The 22,859-nt window shown below is 46.0% G+C and overlaps 1 protein-coding gene across 4 annotated transcripts in view; it reads right to left on the reverse strand.

Annotated features, from left to right (window-relative positions):
• Positions 1 to 4,671: 4,671 nt before the first annotated feature.
• CYFIP2 (cytoplasmic FMR1 interacting protein 2) overlaps positions 4,672 to 22,859 on the reverse strand; it is a 50,013-nt gene continuing 31,825 nt past the window's right edge. For 3 of the 4 annotated variants that reach the window (XM_077186554.1, XM_077186553.1, XM_054642616.2), the window contains exons 24-31: positions 19,978 to 20,121; positions 19,064 to 19,154; positions 18,274 to 18,404; positions 15,107 to 15,179; positions 14,511 to 14,605; positions 9,982 to 10,220; positions 9,404 to 9,551; positions 4,672 to 8,843 (exon numbers count right to left, since the gene is read on the reverse strand). In XM_077186554.1, coding sequence (XP_077042669.1) covers positions 8,676 to 8,843; positions 9,404 to 9,551; positions 9,982 to 10,220; positions 14,511 to 14,605; positions 15,107 to 15,179; positions 18,274 to 18,404; positions 19,064 to 19,154; positions 19,978 to 20,121 — 1,089 coding nt within the window. In that variant the 3' untranslated portion in view covers positions 4,672 to 8,675. The remainder of the gene's footprint in view (positions 8,844 to 9,403; positions 9,552 to 9,981; positions 10,221 to 14,510; positions 14,606 to 15,106; positions 15,180 to 18,273; positions 18,405 to 19,063; positions 19,155 to 19,977; positions 20,122 to 22,859) is intronic. The other variant, XM_077186556.1, reaches the window with a different exon arrangement.

The following is a 22,859-nucleotide window of genomic DNA, read 5'->3' on the forward strand; positions in this document are numbered from 1 at the left end:
CCTCCCAGTTCCTCCCAGCCCTCGTCCCCATCCCCGTCTCCGCCTGCCCGGTCGGTGCGGTGGCATCTCCGGGTGGCTCTGTCCTTTGGCACAGAGCCGGGACGCGGCTGCTGCCGCTGGGTTTCTCCTCTGGAAGGTGTTTTCCTCGTTGCAGGGACTGGAGAAGGCGCTGGGGCAGCAGGAGGTGGCTCGGAGGTGTGTGAGCCCAGGTGTGCTCAGGGGGTGTGCAAAGCCGGGGGCTGAACACAGGCGTGGTGGAAATAGAAATTCAAGGTAAACGAGAGAAATGTGGATGGCAATGTCAGGTTAATGGTGGGACTCGAGCTTTGAGGTATTTTTCAGCCTTTTGGGCTGAACAATATATGAAGGATACAGAGTTGTTAGGGAACATCCAAAGGAGGGCCACGGAGATTGTGAAGGGTCTGGAGGAAAAGCCATGTGAAGAGCTACTGAGGTCACTTGGTTTGTTCAGACTGGAGAAGAGGAATCTCCATCAACTCCCCCTCCCAGGCAGCCAAAGCCTCCCTTGCTGATTCTAGTGTGTGAATGTTTCAGAGTGTGTGGAACACCAGTTTTGCCTTCATCCCCATCCTCCTCTGCCGACCTCCCTTCCTGCATTTGTGCTCAGTGGCAGTGTGTACACAGAAACCTATTGCTGATAGAAAAGTCCTTTCGTTGCCCGGCTCTGCTGTAGGTCAACAGAGGTAAATAAAACCAATAGTGAAACAAGAGCTTTGCTTCAGCAAGCCCACATTTATAGGTAGAAAGGGTCCCTGTCACAAGGCAATATAAAGATACAAGATTTGCAGGAATTGAACATGTCTGAAAATTTGCTTTTTTCCCCCCCTCCATAAAATAAATTGCCTGTTACTACAGGAATTGCCCTAAGACCATCAGGCTGCAGCATTGCTAATACCTCATGACGCCTTCATTCAGTGCCTGATCCTATCTCTGAACAACTGTTTTCTCCAGCAAAGAGAAATGTAATGCTCAAGTGCTTTGTGAGTCATTTGATTTTAATCAAGTCTGTTCATCCATCACAGTCCTGTGGGTCATTGGCTGGGAGAGACTGTGCCAGTCAAATCCCACGTCCTCCCCTTTATGACAGGGCACTTGATAATCAATCCAAATCATATGGCAGCAGGTTTTGAAGTAGGAAATGAAACTTGTGCCAATTTATCAGTGTTCCTGGAGCAACTTCTGCTGCTGTTATTTATTATGCAACCAAAAGGGACAAGACCCTGGGCAGGATAATGATGGTGGGATTTGGCCTCTCTTGTGTAAATTTACTGGCTGATGCTGGTTAGGAGCTATTCATGCAATGGATGAATACAGGGCTGGGTAGAAAACCAGTGTGATGGTGAAGTGGGACAAGTATTTGCTGTGTTTGCTGGCTGGGGGAGTTCATGTCCCCTGTCCCCTCACAGGCTGCTCTTGCTCTGCCTGTTCACTCTGGTGCTTGGGGCTTTCCTCTTTGCTGGACCTTTTCCAACACCCTGAGATCTTGCTCGTAGCCAGGGAGGCTAATTGTGGTGTGGTTATTGGCAGTTAAACTGTGTCCAAAATCATTTCCAAGCTTTTTCAATGAGTGTTGTTGACATCTGTGCTCACTGTGCACAAAGGGGTGTGAAGGAGGCAGCAAATTTTTATGGAAGGGATCTGGGGTTGAAATAATCCTTTTGGTCATGGTGCAGCTTCATGCATTACTGCCACAGCATGGTGCAGGCAAAAAAAAAAAAAAAAGGCACTTTGGGCCACATCTTTACCTTGTCCTGTCAGCTTGATTTCCTAAAGGAAAAAGGCTGATGTGACCACATGCATGTATGTTTATGTATTCCTTTTCATCCCCAAAGATAAATTTGAGCCTGTGGGCCACTTCTGCCAGATTTGACATGGGGTGAGACCTCCAAGAGAAGCCATTCTAAGTTCTGGGAAGAGAGACATGATGAGCAAAATGTCCCCAAAAGGAGGGGACACTGCAGTGTGAGCTGGCTCTATCAGACACTGGGGAGGGATCATGCCTGGGTGCCATCACTGAGGGGGGAGAAGCTGCAGTCAGATTTTGAAATCAGCCATGAATCCAAGTGTGTCACGTATTTCCTTCTTGCTGGCACAGGGACTGCGGGGGGTGCAGGCTATGAAATCACCAAGTCACAGGAGTTGCATTTGAAGGATTTAGCAAGGCTGTGTACAGCAATATGGGAGTAAAGAGCCAGGTAGGCTTGGCATGGAGCCTTCTGTGCTTAGTCAAGGGCAAGTTGAGACTGATAACAATAAAGCAGGGATGCAGCCAATGCCTCTTTTATTGCTTCATATCCTAATTTTAATGGGAAGGCTGTAATTAAGGGAATTTAGCTCCAAGCTATGACCTCACGGGTTGATACTCACATCAGATGCTGCCTTAAAAATAACTCATCAGAAATCAGGGAGTCTTCCATAGCAGCTCATCTTTTAGCAATGCAGTTCCTCCTGAAATACTGGTTTCCAGGCCAAAACCTTGACTGGAATCCGGGGGGCAGAACAAGGCAGCTTTGCATGCAAATAACCTCTCCTGCAACATCAAAAGGCTGCTCTTTCCTCTGCTCTTGTGTGCTCATCTCTTCTGTTCTGGAAAAAGTGATGGAAAACTACTGAGTGCCAACTGTCCTCTGTTAAAAATAATGGTGGAAGTATCCTGCTAACAGGTGATGGAAACTTTTGCCCTTGGATGTCTGCTAGGCATGGTTTCTGTGGAAAGTTTCTGAACAGCTTTGTAATATTCTGCTCTGGCTTTGTATCATTTTAGAGATCCAAGCAGCTGTTTGCTGCTTCAAAGAGAGGGTGAACCCTTTTTCTGGCAATGATTTGATAAGGTAGGGGTTAAAGGAATTGCCTGGTGTTGGATGATTGCAGCACCACATGAAAGGATGCCCAAAGTTTGAGAGATTGACCTTTGATGAGCAGACAGCTTTTAATTCAGCCTGTCTCAAGGTAACCCTGTCTGCAGTGGCTGAGGCTGTCATTTGGTGCCACCAGAGTTTAGACAGCACCCACAGAGCCAGTTCCCAAGCCTGCCACAGCCATGGTGGGCTCCAACCCTTGCAGTTCTGCCCTCCCCATGCCAGTGCACGCACCTGTGGGTCGGAGCTGAGTGATCCAGGGTCATGGGGCCATAAAATACACCCCAGCTCCTTTCTCCCAGGTTGCTAAATACTTTATCCAGGTCACTGTGGCCCCACAAAGCCACATGTTGGCAGAGCAGGAGTGGTGGGCTGGTGATGGACAGCGGTGGGTGAAGTGACACGTAATCAGCAGATCGTTTGTTTGCAGACTTCTTATCTGGAGGCGTTTGCATCAGAACTCTAAATCAAGCAAAGCTGCATGTGAAAGGCACTCCTGACTTGCAGAGGGGGTCACAGAAAGGGTAATTTTGTTCAACTATTGAAAGAATAAAACAGTCATTAATGACTTGTTCTCTCCATTGAGGAAGCACACTTTTATCTGGAGATGTAAACATATTTAGGAGCATTAGGAAGAAGAAAGATAGGGACCTGTATCTTTGATACTGCTCCCTTAGGGCTGGTTGTTCAAAATTCAGAGCCTTGGACCCTGATACTCAAAGCAGGAATTGCTTCTGGCTCCAGTGAGACCATGTGAGCTCTCAGCACTTCATAGGGCTGGGTGAGAACTGGGGTGTCCATGACGCAGCAGCTAAAATTAGTTAAAAATTAAAAAAAAAAAGAGAAAAAAAATAGAGAAATCTCGATGGGAGAAAGGATAAAACCCAACCAACCTGCCCAGTATCAGTGACTGATGCAGGAATAAAGTCCTGCTCTCCTCTGCCATTGCCTGTAGCAGAACCATGTTGAAATCAGTAAATATTGGGCAACTTTGAGCAATCAAACAGTCCTGCCCAGCAGGGTATCACCCAGAGAGCTGCAGCACAGCCTCAGAGCACATTGGAAAGATCAACAGAGCTGCCTGGTTGTGGTGTAAAGTTCACCTCCAATTCTGTGTGAAGAATCATTGCATTTCTGTCCCTCTCAAGCTAGGAAGCTGTTCCCACGAGGAAACCTTGGGAAGAAGCTGTGAAAGGGAACACCAGTTAGTTTGGGCTGGGGCTGATGAGCACAGGAGTCCAACTCCCATAGACCCATGTCAGTTGTTTCTCCCTCATTCCTCAGCTCCCAGACCTTTTCCCCTTGGTTCCCACTTCTCTTCTGCAGTCAACAACCATGGCTGCTCCTTGGGTGCTTTCAACACAAAACTAAGAATGGTTTCAAATGGATATTTGGGAAAATAACAGCAAGGAGAATCTCCTGGAATAAAAAAAGGCCCCTGTAGAGTTGACAAGGCTGCAGTAATGAGAGGAAATTAGCTCCTCAGTTTAGCTTTGGATAGAGCCTGTCAAAATCTGTTAAAAATGATTATGATTTTCCCTTCCCTGACCCTTTTATCCTAGAACAAGTTTTAAAATTAAAAATGTGTTGTGCAAAGAAGTTCTTCTCAAAAATCATTAAGTTTTTTATAGGAAAATATGTCCATTTTGGTGTTGGCCACAAAGCCTCATATTATTTCCTTTGGTTTTTACAAAAGCTTAACATTTTTATCAAATTGGCTTTTCTTTTGTGCAAGGTACAACTGAAAGCTCTCCCAAATAACAGTTATCACAACGATGATAACACCATAAGGTAAATTCTGCCCATTTCATGAATGAGCCCAATTTTTATTTCTCTTCATCACAAAAGTCATCCCACATTTGTTGTACACATTGTTGGTTGCTGTGTTACGGGACATATCACCAGGTATCAGATGCTTTATTCTTGCAGAAGCACTTCTAATGGAGATGGAAGCTTCTGTTGGCTGAATTTTAGAACAACAGCAAAAAATAATAATACAAAACAAAAATATCATCTTCAGCTGCATAGCAAATATGGATCAAAAATTTAACACTGTATCAGATCACAAGCGTAAATATACCTCACCATAAATAAAATTCATTGTACAAAATAACTCAAGCAGCTTTTCATACAAATATGGTACATTTGACAACAGTTTTTGAGAATATTTTCTTGGTTTTTTACAACTTTGATTCTTTTCTCTTTTGTTCTCCAATACACATGAACCTACTGGACTGGAGTTAATGCAGGAGGAAAAGGACTAATGTTCAGTGCTACTAAGTGCTGTCAAAATTTAAAAGGAAAACCACTGAAGTGCTGAATTTCATCTAGCTTGCTTCCCCTTTCTATTGTAGCATTGCAAGTCAAGTGTAGCATCATCCCAGAAAATTACGTGCACTGCCAACAGTCCCATTTTATAATGGCAAAGCCAGAGGCAACATTAAAATAACCCACTCTGACTTCATTCCTGACACAGGCCATCCCTTCTCCTCCCTGTAATTCCTGTATGGAGCCAACAGCTTGACTTTGGAGTAGACATCCCAAGTGGTGGCTGGTGAGTGCTGGGCAGTTTGTAGGTTACTTTAGCAAAAGCAGGAAAATATAGGTAATAAAAAGCAAGTCCATTGTCAGTGGACTTGGGAGGATTCAGACAGGGGTCAACATTTCCCTAAGAAAACAACATTAGAAGTCTGCAGATTATAAAAGACTGAAAACTACAGGACTGAAGCACAACTGCAAGGAAGACTCCCAAACTTGGCAGAAAGTCTGCAAGTGTGAGGAATATCCCTGACCCCCTGGCAATCTGTTACTATTTAGCCCTAACTCTGACAAATTTGCTCCCTATTTCCATTAACAATTATGACATTTAAAAAAGCACGGGAGGAAAAAAAATCCATTTTCATGGAGTTGTTTAAAGACCTAAGCCTGGACCTTTCTCATATACAGACAAAGAGGGTGAGAAAACTGAAGCTAAGGAGTATCTTAATCCTTGAGATAATCAAAGGACAGTAACATCAAATCTCAGAAATTAAGACTGTGATTATTATTAGCTGATATCTCATACTACTTGAGCAACAAGGCAAAAGATCTGCATACACTCTACAGTCAAAACACTTCACATTTTGTTCATGCACTTTGACATTTTGCTCGAAACATTTAATCCCTTGGGATTTGGAGGGATTTTACATTTTTGCTAGCAAATCTGAGGGCAACAAATAGATTTCAACTACCTGTTCTTTCAAGTACCTGTACAACAACTTTCCAGTGCAACTGTGTTTTGCAGGGTTGCAGGGAATTTTGGCAAAACTCCAGGAAAAGAATGCAAACAGATTTACAGATTATTCGGTGAAATATCTCATGACTCACTCCAGACCTAAACTGATGAAAAGAGGGATTTAAATTCACTTTACTATATCCCATTTTTGTCTAGGTAGCTGAGACTGGGCCATTTGGTACAGTTCATTCTTTTGTAGCAACTTCTTGTTGATGCTGGTTTCCAAGAAGCCTCCAGCATTCCATAGCTTGTCAGATGTAATAGGACACTTCATTTGTGCTGTGCCTAGAGGTGGCTCTGAAAGCCAGACAGGGACTTGTGCCAACTTTTCAGCAAGACTTTCATACCAAAATAACAAGCACTTGGTATTTAGGTCAGGAAAAATAGGATCTTGGTTGGATCTATCTTCCTCGCATCTTGTTTTCCACAAAAAATAAAGTGCTTGATTCTTCTCTTCCTTTTAAAAATATATAACTCTAGATTCCCTCACTCCAGTAGTGTAGAAGTGTTGGATCATGATGGAATGTCAGAACTGACATCCTTAGTGGAAGAGTAAGTAGAGAGCAAGCCCTAGATGCTCTTCTGCTGCTCTTCCTCACCACACAGAGGAAAGAACTCACCTTGCTGGGCTGGCTCCTTCCCTGCCACGCCAAGATTTCAGCCAGACTTCCTGAGATTTCATTTTACTTTCAGGTTACTGTGCTGCACAATTTCCTCCCTGCAGCTGAAAAGGTCTGTCTCAGTAATAGAAGGAAACACAAGGTGTGAAAATGCCCAAAATGCCCAGCACTTGTCATGTGTGGGGTATTGATTATTGATTATCAAGGGAGTAGGTGATGAGAGTCTGGGAGCACAAACTCATGCCACACACCAAGATCTCCTCTTGTCAGCAGTAGTTTGCTGGCTGTTGTTTCTGAAGACATAAACTCCAGCTCAGATATTTCTACTAATTAATTATATGCTCCCTCTGAGAGAATGAATGCCCAGGCTCTGCCTTTTTAATATCTGTAACAGCATGCAGTTTACAAGGCATGATGAAATGCATGGAACAAATATGTATTATCACATCTGGATACAGCAATTTTTGCTGTGGCCAGGCTAGAGCTGAGGAAACACTGCCAGTTGTGAGGCTGGCATAATTTTCTCTTGGAGCACATGGTTTGATCTCCTTTCACATCAAGCACAGGCTTTTGGATCACTCCAATGACACTGCTGAGGGTTAGAAGCAGGTTAGACCAGGAGTTACAAATCCTCCTTGAAGTTCCACCTGAATCTGTTCTCAATATCCAGGGATCTTAGATTAGCTGAGTGGGAAAAGGCAACAGACTCCAGTGTTCTCTCTGAACATCTCTGAACCTGGAAAATTCTGGGTGTTTTTTTTAAATCTTATCCTATATTTTTTCTTTTCTAAACAATCACATAATTTCTGAGTGATGGGAAATTTCCTAAGCCCTGCTGGTAGTCACCATTCTCAGGAGAAAGGTATTTGTTTGCTGTGCCACTAGGAATTTGTCTACACCAAGGGAAAATAGCATCCCAGAACACACACATTACACACCCTGGCTCTCACCCTTGGCTGAGGAACAAAGATCCCATATGTTCAAGGTAACTACACCTGCATCCTGTCAGCACCAGTGATTACTTCCACCCAAATTAATATGTTTGAGAGCACATTCACATGAATGCAGCCTCTTCTGTAGTCCACAGGAAATCTGGTTTATTGGAAGATAAACCAGACACACGGAAGATGTGTCTTCAGGGGAGAACCTCTGCATTAAAATAAGTGGACGTCCCATAGCATGGAAAAAGCCAGGCTCTTTTCTGTTTCCCCAGCTCTCTGAAGTGCTGAGGAGTTATCTGGTGACTGCCTCATTGCTATCCTCAAGCCCACATGCCAAAACTCATGAAAACAACTGCTGGAAAGGCCAAGGACACAGCAGAGAGCACAAAGCTGGGTGAGGCATCAATCCACGACCAGCCTGGCAGGGCTCCTCTGCACCCAGCACTTGATCCTCAGGGCACTGCCATGGGTGACATCCTGCCTTCATCCCTCCTTCCCCTCCAAGAGTGGATCAGGGACTTGTCTTCAGCCCCTCCTGCTCCTTGGCTGGTGGCACATGTCACGGGGGTGTTGATTTGTCCCACTGTTTCTGCAGTGGGAGTGGGTTCCCGGCGCCGTGGGAGCGTGGAGCTCTCCCACCTGAGGCTGCAGTATGGCTTCAGAGAGATGTGTGCACTGGGTGAATCACAGGGAAAACTGGACCACTTCATGGAAGAAAAGCACATTTTGCCCACCCACCCCCACCCCCCCTCAAGTCCGAAAGCTACGAGTAAAACCGATCACAGGGATGGTACAGAGGAACATGCACTCCAGCGGGGCGAGGGGAAGGTGTGTCCTCATGTGGCGAGGCAGACCCAGCCTCACTCCCTTGTCAGGCCTCACACCATCAAGTTGACCCCTCCCAGCTGGTTTGGGTTCAGTCCCTGCTCCCTTCCCAACCCGTGCAGGGTCCATGTCCACACTAGCAGGTGGTGGCCAGCGACTGGTGGATGGGGGGCTGGAAGCAGCGCACGTGCTCCACCGTGGAACTGTCTGTTTCCACCGACTTCATGTACTTGTTCAGGATGGCAAAGATCTCGTTGTTCAGGATCTGATACTTCCTGATCCTGTCGGCCATCTTCTTCAAGGGCTGGAGGGATGGTGAGGGAGAGAAACAGCACATGAAGGGTCTTATGTCATCTGACCAGCTAGGAAGTAGCAGCACCTGTGCCCTGCTGCTGGAAAGCTCTGCTAAGGCAAAGCAGCTCTAACACATGTTCCTGTTCCACTTAGCACCTCACAGGGACCCGGTGACTCGCTTCATTATTGGGTTTGATGACTCAAGACAGCATTAACAGGATCACTGAGTGGTCCCCAGTTAACCACTCCAAAGTCTAGGCTCCCAGCTGCTTATTGATAAAGCCAGCGAGATCACAGGATGGTTGCTGGAAATACCAGCTCCTCAGGACCAGTTTCCCAACCCCAGGAAGAAGGGAAAAGCTTTGGGAGAAAAAATATTTGATTTTCAAGCCAATTAAAACCTTGGCCTCTCTGCTGAGACTGCAGATGGAAACCTTACAGCAAGGGCAGCCAGTAGGAATAAGATTAACACCAGGCTTTGTTGTAATTGATGAGTTTGGACAAAGCAGGATAGAAAACAGAAAGAAGTGTGCTGGCTTGAGTCCTTTGGGACCTCACCCTTCAACTTACCACGTTTTTTATGATTTCATCTTTCCCATCCTGCCTCTGCACCTTCAGCAGGTGGTAGCAGAAGTCAAAGAGGTCAAAGCGCCGCTGCTGTCCAAGGAGAACAATGATGGAGCAACCTGCCCAGTTCAGACCATCTCCAAAGCACTGCCTGGAGGGAGGAGCAGGGTGATGGGTGGGGAGACATGACAGGACAAGAGTTAGGCAAGAGAAGTACCATGGCACCAGGAACTTTCTTGGGTGAATTCCTAGGGAAATGGGGTTCAGTCCTGAGTATACACCTAGAGAAAATGAACCCAGAAGCAGAGAATACAGAATTACACCCAGGCCAGGCTGTGTAGGATGAACCGTGGGGTAAGATGGGTGAGGACACAGTACTCATAGATGGACTGCTGGCCCATCTACCCATCTCCTGCCTGTCACCTCAGGCACGTCCCTTCACCTTGCTCTTTCCTCCAGCTGTTCCAATACAAAGCTGGGCACAACCAAATCCTTTCACAAGCACCTCCATTGCCCCTCTACCTCCACAGAGGCTCTCTCTGCAGCTGAGGGCACTGGGGGGGCTGGCTGGGGACACTCACTCTGCCGTGAACTCGTTGGTGCCCACGGGGATGCAGTACACGAACTGCATGGCGCTCCAGAGCCGGTGGAACTCCACACATTCGTCCACGTGCATGACGCCGTTGGTGGGGGGCGGCCCGCGCCAGATGGGGTCCTGCAGGTAACTGCGGATGCGCGTCAGGATCACCTCGAACATGGAGAGCCCGCAGCACAGCCGCTCCTTGGTCAGCAGGTCCCCCTCCCGGGCGATGGCTATTTGCTGAGGGCAGGGACAGCCAGAGGGACACAAGTCAGGATGTGACCCACGCCCACCGGGTTTAACGCTGCCTGGTCTCTCCCCGGAGGTCCAACCTTACCTCTGATGGCTGCTCCCATGGCACCTCCCACCAGGGAATGCTCATCCCTCAAACAGGAGGATTAATGTAGTGCTCTGTCACAGACATGTTTTATGAAAAATCCTCTCCTTAGGATTTTTTCTCCTGAGAAGCTGAGAGGTCTCAGGAACAAAATGTAAACAATGGTTATCTGCTGCTGTGGAATGCAACAGGTGGATCTGTGATTGGTCTCATGTGGTTGTTTCTAATTAATGGCCAATCACAGTCCAGCTGTCTCAGACTGTCTTAGTCAGTCACAACCCTTTGTTACCATTCTTTTTCTATTCTTAGCTAGCCTTCTGATGAAATCCTTTCTTCTATTCTTTTAGTATAGTTTTAATATATATATAATGAAATAATAAATCAAGCCTTCTGTAACATGGAGTCAACATTCTCGTCTCTTCCCTCATCCTGGAACCCCTGTGAACACCACCACAGTGCTCTGCTCCATTTCACCGACCTCAGAATCTTTTGGAGGAACTATGTGCGTCAGAACACCAGAGCTGAAGGCAAAGCTCTGACCAGAAATATTGATCCTTAATTCTGCTAGCGTGCTGCTCTGCCCTGTTAGTGCTACTCAGCGCTTCAAGATTTTCATTTCATGATTCATTTAATGGGTTTCGTCTCATGATTTCTGCAGATTATGAAGATAAAACAGGAGAGAACAGGGACATTTTGCTTCCCAGGACATTGCCATCATCTCTTCAAAATGCAGATAGCCTATGGCTTTCTTGATTTCTTTTGTAGTTAGGGCTAAAAAGCTCTGAGGAAGATGAGAAGCCACTGCAAATTTGATACTGAAAAGCTTGTGGTTTATAAGAAAGCCAAATAATTTTTTCCCAGATGTGGAAGCTTTACACACGTGGATAATTTCTGTGACATCCCCACTCAGATTTAGATATACAACTTTGGAATAGCTCCACTGGATGAAGTTATTTTGGCTTTTCTACTAGAGGCAAATTAAAAGAGAATTAACTTCATTTCAGCCCCACTGCTCCCCAAGAGGACAAAAAAAAAAAAAAAAAGAAGGGGGGGATTTAAAACAAGCAAGCAGGGCCTTCCCCCAAGCTCAGAGTGGTGCAAGCATGGAGGTCTCCCATTGCCCTGGTATTCTCTCAGCTGCCCATTTCCTGCTGTTCCAGTGGCAGGACTGACTTCTCTTTGCAGTGCTGCCAAAAATAACCCATGAAATGGGAGCTGGGTGCTGTCAGAGCCATGCCTGTGGCTGTGGGAGGCTCTGGCTCTGCCGTGCTCACCCTGGCAGAGGAGCGGCTGCACAGGCAGAGCCCTTCACCCCTGCCACCACTCTGGAACAGGCACACAGAACAAGTGTGACATTGACTGAGACCCTGCCTAGCCCAGAGGACTTCCTGGAGCTTTAAGCAGTTTTTAAGCATTTTCTCCATTTGCAGCTGCAATGCCTATGAAAATGTTATCCCAATCAGTCACAATGGGGACTTGCAGCAGCTGGGACAAAGGGCAGGCACAGGTCCTGGCCAGACATTAAGAACATGAATTATGCTTGGTTTACTTGGGTCATCTTCATTCCACGCTGAAAAATGCATGAATATGCCTGCACATCCCCATTCCTGATTATCAATTTATGCTGGCAGTAACCTCGAGCATTTTTAGTTTGGTTGCTCTTGAAATTAGAAGCGTTTCAATTCTTGCTTGTGCCACAATTTCAAGGATGTTCTGGGGACCCCAGCTCAGTTAGTGTTCAACTAATAGCAAATATCAAGGGAAAGCTGTCGTCATGTGCAGAGGCCACATTTGGTCAGGAATCTCTTGATCTGTTAAAAGCAGGAACAGCATCACTGGTTCCATGGCACACACCTGCCTGTGTTTGCTTGGCAAGTAAAGCAAAGATTTATTTCATCCAGCTTTTAAGCTAAAGGCTGTACAGTGCCCCTCTCCTCACTTCCTCCAAGCTCTTATGGGCACAGATCTGCACACACTGGTCTGTCATGGCAAAATGAGGGCACAGCAGAAACAGAGCCATTTCAAATGTAAATTAGGTGTTAGCATTACTGTTTGCTAAAACATAGTGATAAAAGGGACATTTTGAGAACAAACTTCTTCAGTGATCTTAGTACACGATTTTTGAAGAGATCTTAATTTAGAAAGCGATGCATCTGGCTTTCAGTGTAGGTAGTGCCACTCAGTTATGCACATTCACAGACAGAATTTAGTTCTAAGATTCATCACAGTAAGACCAGTCTTTGATACAGAACTACCATCCTTGGGGAGACATCTTAACACAGGCAAAGCAGCTGGAGAGCTGTTGGTTCTGTGTTCAGAGCTGCCTCACAGTCTGGGGTCCCACTGATTTCTAAGATCAGGAGAGGAAGGATGCTCTCAAGGTAAATTGCTACAGGATGCCACTGTGCTGACTCAATTATTCCCTCTGTCTTCAGAAGCAAATGCTCTGATTATTTCCAGGGAAGAAACCAGACTGACCAGCACTTTGGAAAACCTCTTACTAAATACCTTTATGGTCAGCATTAAAAGGGAGAGCATTCCTTTAATGAACCACTTTGACCCCCCTGGTTCTTTATAAATGGTCCATCAAACAGCTGCTTCTGGATTTCCAATGCAAAGTAATTATTTACAACAATCACTGGCAGTTTTCCTGCCATTGCACAAATCCAGTTTTGATTTCCAGTTTTTGAACCTCTTTTACAGCCTGCTTAGTGGTGAACTTGCCAGAACCCTACCCAAAACCTGCAAAACCCCATAGATCCCCACTATAATATGCATGGGGCCACCTTTTGGGAGAGGCTTTGAGCAGGCAATGTCAGCTTAGATTCTGGACAATTGTTACAAGGCATTTATGCATTCTGTAGGAAAAAATCCTGTATGGTCTGTGTCCAAAACTGCATTTCCAAAATGCATGTCCAAAACTGCATAAAAGGAGCAAGCTTAGAAGCTATGGAGGCACCTATAGAAAGCAATTCTTGTGTTCATTTACATTTGAGCTAAAAAAAAAAATAAAATCTGGTACCCAACTGTACCTGTGTGATGAATATGGGAACAGTTTACAGAAAAATAACTTTTTAGTGGGACATGAAATATCTTTTGTTTTCATCACCATTGTAACTACAGCAGAGATAAGCAACGAGTGGACTCTAATAGCAGAATTCAATGATGATTTTGCATGGAAAGAAGGAGAGATAGAAAGACCAACACAAAGACACGAAAACACAGAGGTGAATTGTTTTTCTCGAGTGTCTCCTTTAAAAGGAAGTGTCTACAGAGTAAGATAAAGTCCTCAGTTATCCAGCCAATTTCTCTATTTCAGATGATTTCCAATGATGCAAAGTTCAAAATGTCCTTGATCCATGAGAAAAAAATACAGGAAAAAAAATCAACCACTTTCTGCCTGCCATAGATCTGTCACCTCCTACACCAGCTGAGTGTTCTTTCCATTCCCTCATCAGTACATTACAGGAAAAGGGTGTTGATTCATTTGATACTTGAAAGATTTTTATCCCATCAACCCCAAGTAAATGGGCACTTGAAGTTTGATAATTTCTATCAATGGAGCTCAAATTTTGCCCATTACACTGATCAGTCTAGGGAGATATTTTAAACAGTACTGAGTTTCTGCACAAGAGATCTTTCCCAAGCTGAGACCCACGGCAAGAAGATACTTAAATGGAGCCGTAATTTTAAGCATGTGCTGAAGCTCTAAGCATGTGCTAGGAGGGAAACCATTCTCAGATGAATTCCTTGACAGGGATGAGCTTAAATGGACCCCACTGCAGTCCTAAAATGGGATCCCCAAAAGTGATGGCAATTGATTGTTGGGACAGTCCTGCAAAGATTCTCCTCAAACCACTCCAGCAATTCTCCATCTTTTTAAAGTGGAGATGAAGAGGTTTTTGGAGTTGTTCTGATTCAGAACTGGCTTCTAGCACACTTGCCTTACACCTCCCTGCCAGCTCTCCTGACTGGAGGCAGCAACACACAAATTGTGTGTGGTCCCTGAACAATTTCCCTTCAGAGCATTTGCTCGGGCAAGGATTCGGATTTGCTCGTCCAATTGATGTTTTGTGGGAAAAATCAATCAATCAATAATAAAAAGAAAAAGGATCACTTTTCCCAAGGCCAAGCAGGCCATGTGGGGACTGCTACGAGTTTCCAACAGCCATCCCTTCCAATGCAATCCTTACCTGCGGAGTGCCCAGCCTCTCTATTAGGGGAACCAGGTGGAGTGGGGCATACTTGGCTTCGAGACGCTTCATGCGCACCTCCAAGCGTTCTCCTTCTGTCAAGCGAGCAGCAAACAGTGAAATGAGAGGAGGAAGTGGAGACCCGCAAGAGTTTGCTCAGAGCTGCCCCCCACAACCATCCGAGGAGACTGTGGGATCAGGGAGCCAAACCACAGCAATGAGGGGCCAGTGATGCACAGGAGGGAGGGATGGGCAGTGCAGTCTCAGCAGCAGCTTTATCACACATGTCCAAAGCACGGCCCTGCTACCGAGCACTCCTGTTGAGATGGACATTTCATGCTGCCACTCTCCAAAGAGGCTGTGAAATGGCTTCCAAACCTCAAGGGAACCCCCGAGCTGACTGAGGTTTCAGGTTGTAACTATGCTACAGGTAATGCACCCCTGGCTTTTGTTTGCACCTGACGTTTGGCTGTATCCACTGATCTGTTTGGAGGGGGAAGCAGGGTCAGAGCTAATCCTCAGCAGAGATGAGAGAGAAAACAGCCACTGGGCAGACACCTCTGAGTCTGCCCACTGCTTCCCTCTCAGCTTCTTACCTTTGATGTAGACCCTGGGCAAAATATTTTGGAAGGGAGCAGCATGCAGCAAATCACAAACTTCTTCCTGGGACTGAGGCAGGAAGAAAGAAAGATAAAGTAAGTTAAAAAATACCTATGGGGGAGAGTGAATGGCTCAGGGGCCTGGGCAACACTACAACAGTTCACACCTACAGCACCTATTCAGATCCAACCCAGCTCAGGAGTAACTCCAGTGTTTGAACTGAAATGATCTAAAACTGGAAGTAACACTTCAGCTTCAGTCAGGAAGTTTCCCTAACTCAAATAAGTTACTTCCTGCCTGTATAAGGTTAGACCTTTACACTGATTTTCTGTCCTACTTACTAGCCCTGAAAGTAAGAGGGGATAAAGAATATGGAAGTTTCCATTTCATCTTGCCCTGAATGAACTCCTGCAGCCTGTTCTTTAAGAGAGTGCCCAAGTGGAAATTATCCTTTGGCTGAGTTATTTTAGGAAGTGTACATGAAAAATATACTGACATGTGGCTCTTCTGCAAATAGGCACATCATAACTGCTCTGAAATTATTTGGTTGTTGGTGTGGTGTTCTCAGCCAGGGCTACCAGAATCCCAGTGGTGCAGGCACCAAGAAGAATAAAACAGAAGTCCAGAGAGGAATAACACCATGAGATGCCACCTTAGGGGATGCATGCCAATGCACTTGAGAAAAAAATAATCCCAAACACAGATGCACAAGGAGGAGAAACCTAGAAATAGGCAGGTGGAGACTGAGGAGCGATGGCCGACAGTACATTGTACACGAGTCTGCAATGGGAAACAGCAGCGAGGAAACCAAAGCTGTTCAACACAGAGGCATCGTGTCACGACAAGGCACCAGCCTGCTCCTGCCAAAGCCTCTCCCAGGACATGCTTTCAGTTCTGAGCTCACCGGAGAGATGGGGACACACTCGGAAGCAGATCATGAGAGCGCAGCAGGAGGAACCCGGGCCCGCATGGAATGACTGGGCTGGGCCTGTTTGGGATGCAGGGGTGCACAGCACCCTTCCAGCCAGCAGGACAGTGGAGCATGGAGCTGCAGGAGGCTGCACTGGCGCATGGATGCTGGGATGAGAGCAAGTTTGTGGGAGTGCAGTTTGTGACACAGTGCTGGAGGGACAGGAACAGTCTGGGGCCCCTCCACGGGCACAGAGGTGCTGATGCTAACAGAGTGGGCCTGCCACCTTGGCCATTTTGTTTGCAAAACACTGCTCATTCCTGGGTGAATGTTCTTCCACTGCTGTTTTCCTCTAATACAGTGAGCATTTTCAGCCATTTGCAGCCTGCATTCACCTCATATCTGTCCCAAAATGAGTCATGTTATTAACAGACCTCTTCCCCAAGGCCCATTAACCAGAGCACAAACTCTGCTTAGAAATTTCATCCCAAGCAACCCCTCATTCCTCAAACTTAAACAATAAAAAGGGGGTAAAATGCAGCAGACTGGACATCTGCATCAGAGCCATTTTTGCCAGCAAATACCACCAGCCTTAGATCACTCAGACAGCTCTGAAGGTAATTGCAGTATAAAAGCAATTCCTCCTGCTGCACAAGAGCTCCATTAGAGGGAAAATCTTGTTCTGTGATGGCTCTGTGCATCTGACATCCTCCAGCAAGTGGGAACCAGTGCCCACTGCATGCAAAATGGCTTTGTATTCCAAGCCTATTACTGCAAGGAAAAACACAAGGATCCGAGAGGGAGAGACTTTGTCTGGCATAGAAAGTAGGCAGATGTGGACTTTGGTGGGCAGCCTTCCTTAAAGGAACCCCAAATTCCCATCATCTTTATTTTCTGCTATTCTAAAATGCCAGTACACTGCTGATGTACAGTTCTTGGGACTGAAGGAACATTTCTGCATTGAAATGAAGGATTTCTAAAGAAATCACCATGTCCCTTGAGTGTCCCATTAAAGATGTGATAGGAAAGGCAAATGCAGTACATCCAGCAGAAAAACCCAACACTGGGAACAGCAGGAAGCACTGACAAAGCCACAAAAAGAACAGAAACTGCCAGAGTAAAGTTGGGAACTCTGGTCATTCTATAAAATTCTATAACAGCCAAGCTGCTGGGTGATACACATCTCTTGTATTCATCTTATGCAACCACTGCTCACTGAATGTGTTTGATACACTATACTAAGAATTAAAAGTCTCTAGATCTGGAGTTAAAATGCAAAAGAAAGGGCAGAAATATCCACTTTGAGGACATGCAGAGACTTTTAGTTTTCTCTGTGCTCTATGGCCAGATACCAGATAAAACTTGGAATCTTTGAACTTTCTTATGACTTTGCTCTGAACAAAACTCCCAGTTTTGCTTGGAAATTCTGTCTTATGCTAGGGAAGTAATTTTGAAATATTTCTGGAAAATCCGAAGCAACCCTGCCCAAACCATTATGACACAGTATGCAGATTTAATGTACAGTTGTGTTGTTGAGCACTCCTCAGTTGGCTCTGGGCTAAATTATGAAATAAATTCATTGCTTGGTAAATTTGTTATGTGAAAAACTAGGAGCTAAAAAGATGAATGGCACTCAGCCACAGCCTTTGCCCCACACTAGTAAGGGCATCACATGAGCTGAGAGACTTGTGCATGTTTAAAACTCCAGTGAAGGGGGCAATACCAAGTTGTTACTCCAGCCAAATTTTCAGTGAAGATGTCCTAGGACATATATCATCAGCAGATTTCCTTCCTGTTGGACTGCTTTATCCATTCCACCATTACAATCAACCAGGTTGTTTCCATTGCACTGGCACCCCAAGAGAGCAGAGGGATCAAATCTACTTCTCACTGTACAAATATGTATATAAAAAAGTATTGAGCCCTGCCCCAGAGAGCTTACAATCTAGAAATTAACTCCAGTTGGTTTTATTTCTAAGCAGGACAAACAAGGGGCAGCTTGAAGTCCAAGAATGAAATCTGGATCTTCCAGTATTCAGATTCAGCCATCCCAGAGGCCTGACCCAGTGCCAACACACAACATCCCCATGGACATGCCCAAAGACTCCAATAACACAGCCCCAGAGAGACCCTGAGAACATGAGAAGCTGGAAAGTAACACTTCCCAAGCTCTTCTGCTGGAGAACCCACTTGCACTTCTACTCTTGAGCTGGAAATCTCAGGTACGATGTTGGTGTGGGGGTTTTGCCTTACCAAAGCCTGCTCAATAAGGAGGCAGAAGAGAATGGCATTGCCCACTTCTCTGAGGCTCTGGAACACATCAGTCTTCAGCTCTGCATACTCAATGATGTCTTTCAGCTGGTGGTGGAAAAACTCCAGGATTCCTTAAAAGAGAAGGAAGGACAGTCAGAAAGAGATTGGAATCACTTCCCGGTAATTTGGATGAGAAGATGATCAGTGTCTGGTATTTCCTTAATCACAAATTGCAGCTGCTAAATGGACACACAGAGACTGGCATTGGGAAGAACTAACAGGCAGTGTCTTATCCTGCTTTCAGTAAGCCTTGGGAAATAGGGAGTAAGTCATTTAAACTCCCTGGATTTCTTCATCAGAGGAGGAAAGAGGTTCCAGACTGTGATGGATGACTTGGTGCTGGCTCATATACAGCAGTCACAGTTTTTGACTGCAGCCATGCTGCAAAAAAATCTCTTCACCAACTAAACAGAGCATTTAAAAAATACCAGTGAACTCACAAAAGCTTACAGAATCCTGAAAACATAAGAGAGGCTACCAGAAGACATTCTCTTATCAGCCATCTATGTGTTCCAAAGGAAATTTCCAGCAGGAGATTGCCTGGAAAGGTTTCCTACACATGTTCCAGTGTCAACAGCAGAGCAGCTGAAAGTGTCCCAGCAAACCTGGCTGCAAGTGGCACTGGCAGGACAGGTGCCCAGCCTGGATTAACCATCAGTGTGGGCCTGAGTAAATGCTGCAGCAACACATGGCTGAGCTCCTGCTGAAGGATCCTACCAGCAGCACCCACCTGGAGAGCCATATTCATGTCTTGGCAAGCGGCAGATCTTGGGCATTACTTCAATCAGAGTCTTCACATACTGCAGGATGGTGCCTTGGAGCTGTTGGAGACAAAGGGAGGTTAAACTGGAATGCCAGGTCTCCTGGCACTGGTTTTGAAAGAGGCTGGTTGTGCATGGGTCCACATCTGACAGCACAGGATGAAACTTCAGCTGGAGTCTGAGAAGAACTTGCTTAATTTGGATTTCACTCAAATATGAAATTCAGCCCAAGTGTATGGAGTCAGAGTGCTTTTACAGCTTCCTCCAAAGAATAAATCCCAGCTGCATGGATTTTTTACTTCAAAATACAGCTTGCTGTGTTTGCATTGTTTGCAGCTGAAATCTAAAACAAGGCTCAGTCTTAGATGCAGCTGGACTTGTGCTTAAACCCAAAAAGCATTTCACCAGAGCTGCCAAAGGACTCACTCCCTAGCACAGGAAATGCTCCTTCCACCTGAGGAATGATCCCTGGATACTCAAGAGTTTAATAAAGAATTTACATTCATGTAGAGCAAGTTTCTGCAGATCAGATGTTTTGGACACACATGGATTAGAGCAGAGCACACTGCTTAGCTTAAAGCCCTCGCTGTCATTTGGAGTTACACACCTGCACCCTATGGATACATTGCATGAGATAATGCACTAAATTCCATTTAGTCAACCATAAAATCTTTGTGCTGAGTGCTGTCTGATCCTGCTGAGACACTCCACCATCCCACAGGAATCAATGGGATTCCAATCAGCCCATGGCTCCAAGTGTTCCAGCGTGGATCAAGACACACGACGGTGCCCCGATGCCAACAACCCGATCCCAACGCCCACACTGCCTGCCCCCATCCAAGCTTTGGGGTTTCTCCATCACCAGGGCCAGGCTCAGAATTACCAGGCTCTTGACAATCTTCAGCAGCTCCTCCATGACCACAGCAATGCCCTGGTAGCCCAGGAGCCGACAGATGGTCTTGAAATGCGGCGGCCCCACGAAGTTGCGGTAGGAGCTGTAGATGTGGCTGTAGGCGATGTTGAGAGGCTGCAAATTGGAATTGGTGACAGTTACAGGACCTGTAGTTCTTCACCAGACTTGTAATGCTCTTATCACAGTATTATGTTCCATCACTACAAATTTTAAGGAGGAGGAGAAGAAATAATACTGATGGCCATTCCCACTTGTGCTTCTTGTAGGAGAAGAGATTGCTTTTCTTCCTCTGTGCTCAGATATACTCTAACCTCAACACTGCCATGTCACAAGGTTTTATTACCCTCCTGTGTAGCAACACCACTTCCATTTCCAAGGTAATTTACTCTCCCATACACTCCCAATCAAGTATTTCAGTTCAGTGGCCCTTTGCCTCTTCAAAATCAAATTGTTCCCCACTAAAATGAAAAGTTTTACATACATTTAAGCAGACAGATTTTTTTTTCCCCTATGAGCACTTGCTTTAAATGAGGCTTATCAAGAAAAGCAGGAACTGAGGCAGCTGAGTTTAAGGGCAGATGGAAGTGACACAGAAAAGATCCTTTTTGCATCCTGCAAAGCTTTACATCAGCCTCTACTTAACAGAAATCCCATGGGTCTGTGTGAAGGGTAATAACTTGACACTGGTCTGGGGAGAATGGTACCCAGGACATTGCCCCCAAAAATTCTTAGCAGCAGAGAACAGAAAGTGATTTCCAGGAATGTACTCTATCAGTGTCATCTTGGAAACATGGAAATTGCTGCAACATTTCATTACTGGAACATTTACAGGATCCATTTGGTGTGAGGCAAAGAGAAGTAGGGGGAATTAATTCACTTGTGTGCTCTGCAGAGAAGTACTGAGAATCAGATTTAGCTGAGGCACCACATGCTCAGAGAGGGCTCTGCAATGGAAGTGTTGGCATCACAACTCAGCCCAGCAGAGGGGCTGCACTCTCCTCCCCTGACATCTCCACTTCAGCCTCAGGGAACAGCAAAAAAGCCATCCTGGAAAAGATCCTGGCACACAGTGCCCTGCCAGCAAAACACAGATTAACCCTGGGCTCATGCTTACCTACAGGTAAAACAAAGATAAGGAAACAAATTAGACTGAATCCCAAATGCCTTCCTGTGGTTAATGCAGACATATTCTCCAGGGATCCTTTCCTGCCAGTAATGGAGCCAAGGGAGTGATGGGATGAGGGCACTGAGGAGGTTTGGGTGAAAGGGAGCAAGGGCTGGGGTACCAGAACAGGGCAAAATGTTGTCTTTGCTCCACCACTGCTGCAACAGCCCCAGCTGGAGGCTCCTGTCACCCTCCCCTCCTGACTCACTCCACAAGGTTTACTTTTAACACTTCATCTGAGCTGCTAATGGGTTACAAAGCCATTGGCTAAAAATTGGAAAAGTATTTTCTTTTGCTCTCAGGTACAGAATTTCACCAGTGTACTGACCACGCTTTTACAGACTTGTCAGTTGCTTTAATCAATTAATTCTCCCTCATTTTGTCACAGCCCTACAGACTTGGTCCAGCAGGTTGTTACCTGCTGTAATTCCTAAGTGCTCTTTGAACCAGCAGAAATAAGGCTCAGCTAGAGAGTCCCCTATTTTCTGTGAAATGTAATTTCACCTCTTGTTCCCGGTAGGTGCAAATAGCCCTGAAACACAATATTAAGTGCAGGAAGACTGCCTTGGAGGCTCATTCACAATAAGCAAGACCTTTCTCTCCCATCAAAACTTAAAGAAAAAAAAAAGGGCCCTGAGTATGTGGGTATGTGTCAGAGTTAAGAATTATTTAGGCAGACAGAAGCCTACTTCCAAAGCTCCTTGGATACCAGCTCTTAAGAGAACTGAGCACCTCAATTAGGCTTCTGTCTGCATCCTCAGATAACCAAGTCTTTAAAAATCAGAGACAGACCCAAAGCCACTGGTTATGCACCCTGATACACCAGCTCATCCTAGCTTGGGAGAATAAAAAAATCCTTATTTCAGTGGGCTCATGAATCCACATTAATTTCTGGATGGGTCTTTGCTATTCCATGGCCAGGGGACTCCTGTCTGCATGTGCCTTGTTCCCCTGGGATGGGCTACCACCCCTGGTACCAGCTGTGGTGCAGCTGGTCAGGATTTTCCCACAGCAGGGCTGACATTTGGCTGTACAGGCAGCCAGCAGCCCCCACCTGGCAGCACTGCCTCACTCCTCAGTGGGATAAAGGGGCTGGAGAGCAGCTCCCAACCAGCTCCTCCCTTGAGTGGGGGTCTCAGCAATTAGCCTGACTGGGAGAAGAGACCTTTTAGGATGTGCACTGGCTGCAGATGAGCAGGATGATTCACGCCTGCCTGTCTGCAGGATGAGGTGGGTTCCTGGAGCTCTCTGCAGAGCCACCCAGTGCACTAACAGCAGGCTTGTGTCTAATAATAATGCTCTGCCAGCAATTAAAAATATAACTCCATTTAAGGGTGAGATACACAGCTTGGGGTAGAGACTGTAGGATGTCAAAAATGACACCAGTGGGTATTTTAAGACAAAGCAGCTGAAGGCACAAGCTGGCTGCACAGCACAGCACAGCACAGCTCCCTCCCCCGTGCTCAGTGGCCACTTCTGACCCCTCAGAGGACCAAAGCAAAGCCTGACCCTGACACTTCCTGCGAGCAGCAGCTGCTGGAGACACTGGGGAGGTTTGCCCATGCTTGGTTTGGGGCTAAAAGGGCAGGTTTTGGGGATGGGAGGCTGGGATTTGCAGCATGGGGCAGAGCTCCCAGTGTCCCACAGAGCCCACCCTGCACCCAGGTCCCAGGGACAGCCATCTGTA

This window comes from Agelaius phoeniceus, chromosome 15, assembly GCF_051311805.1.
Source record: "Agelaius phoeniceus isolate bAgePho1 chromosome 15, bAgePho1.hap1, whole genome shotgun sequence".
NCBI classification, from domain to species: Eukaryota; Metazoa; Chordata; class Aves; order Passeriformes; family Icteridae; genus Agelaius; species Agelaius phoeniceus.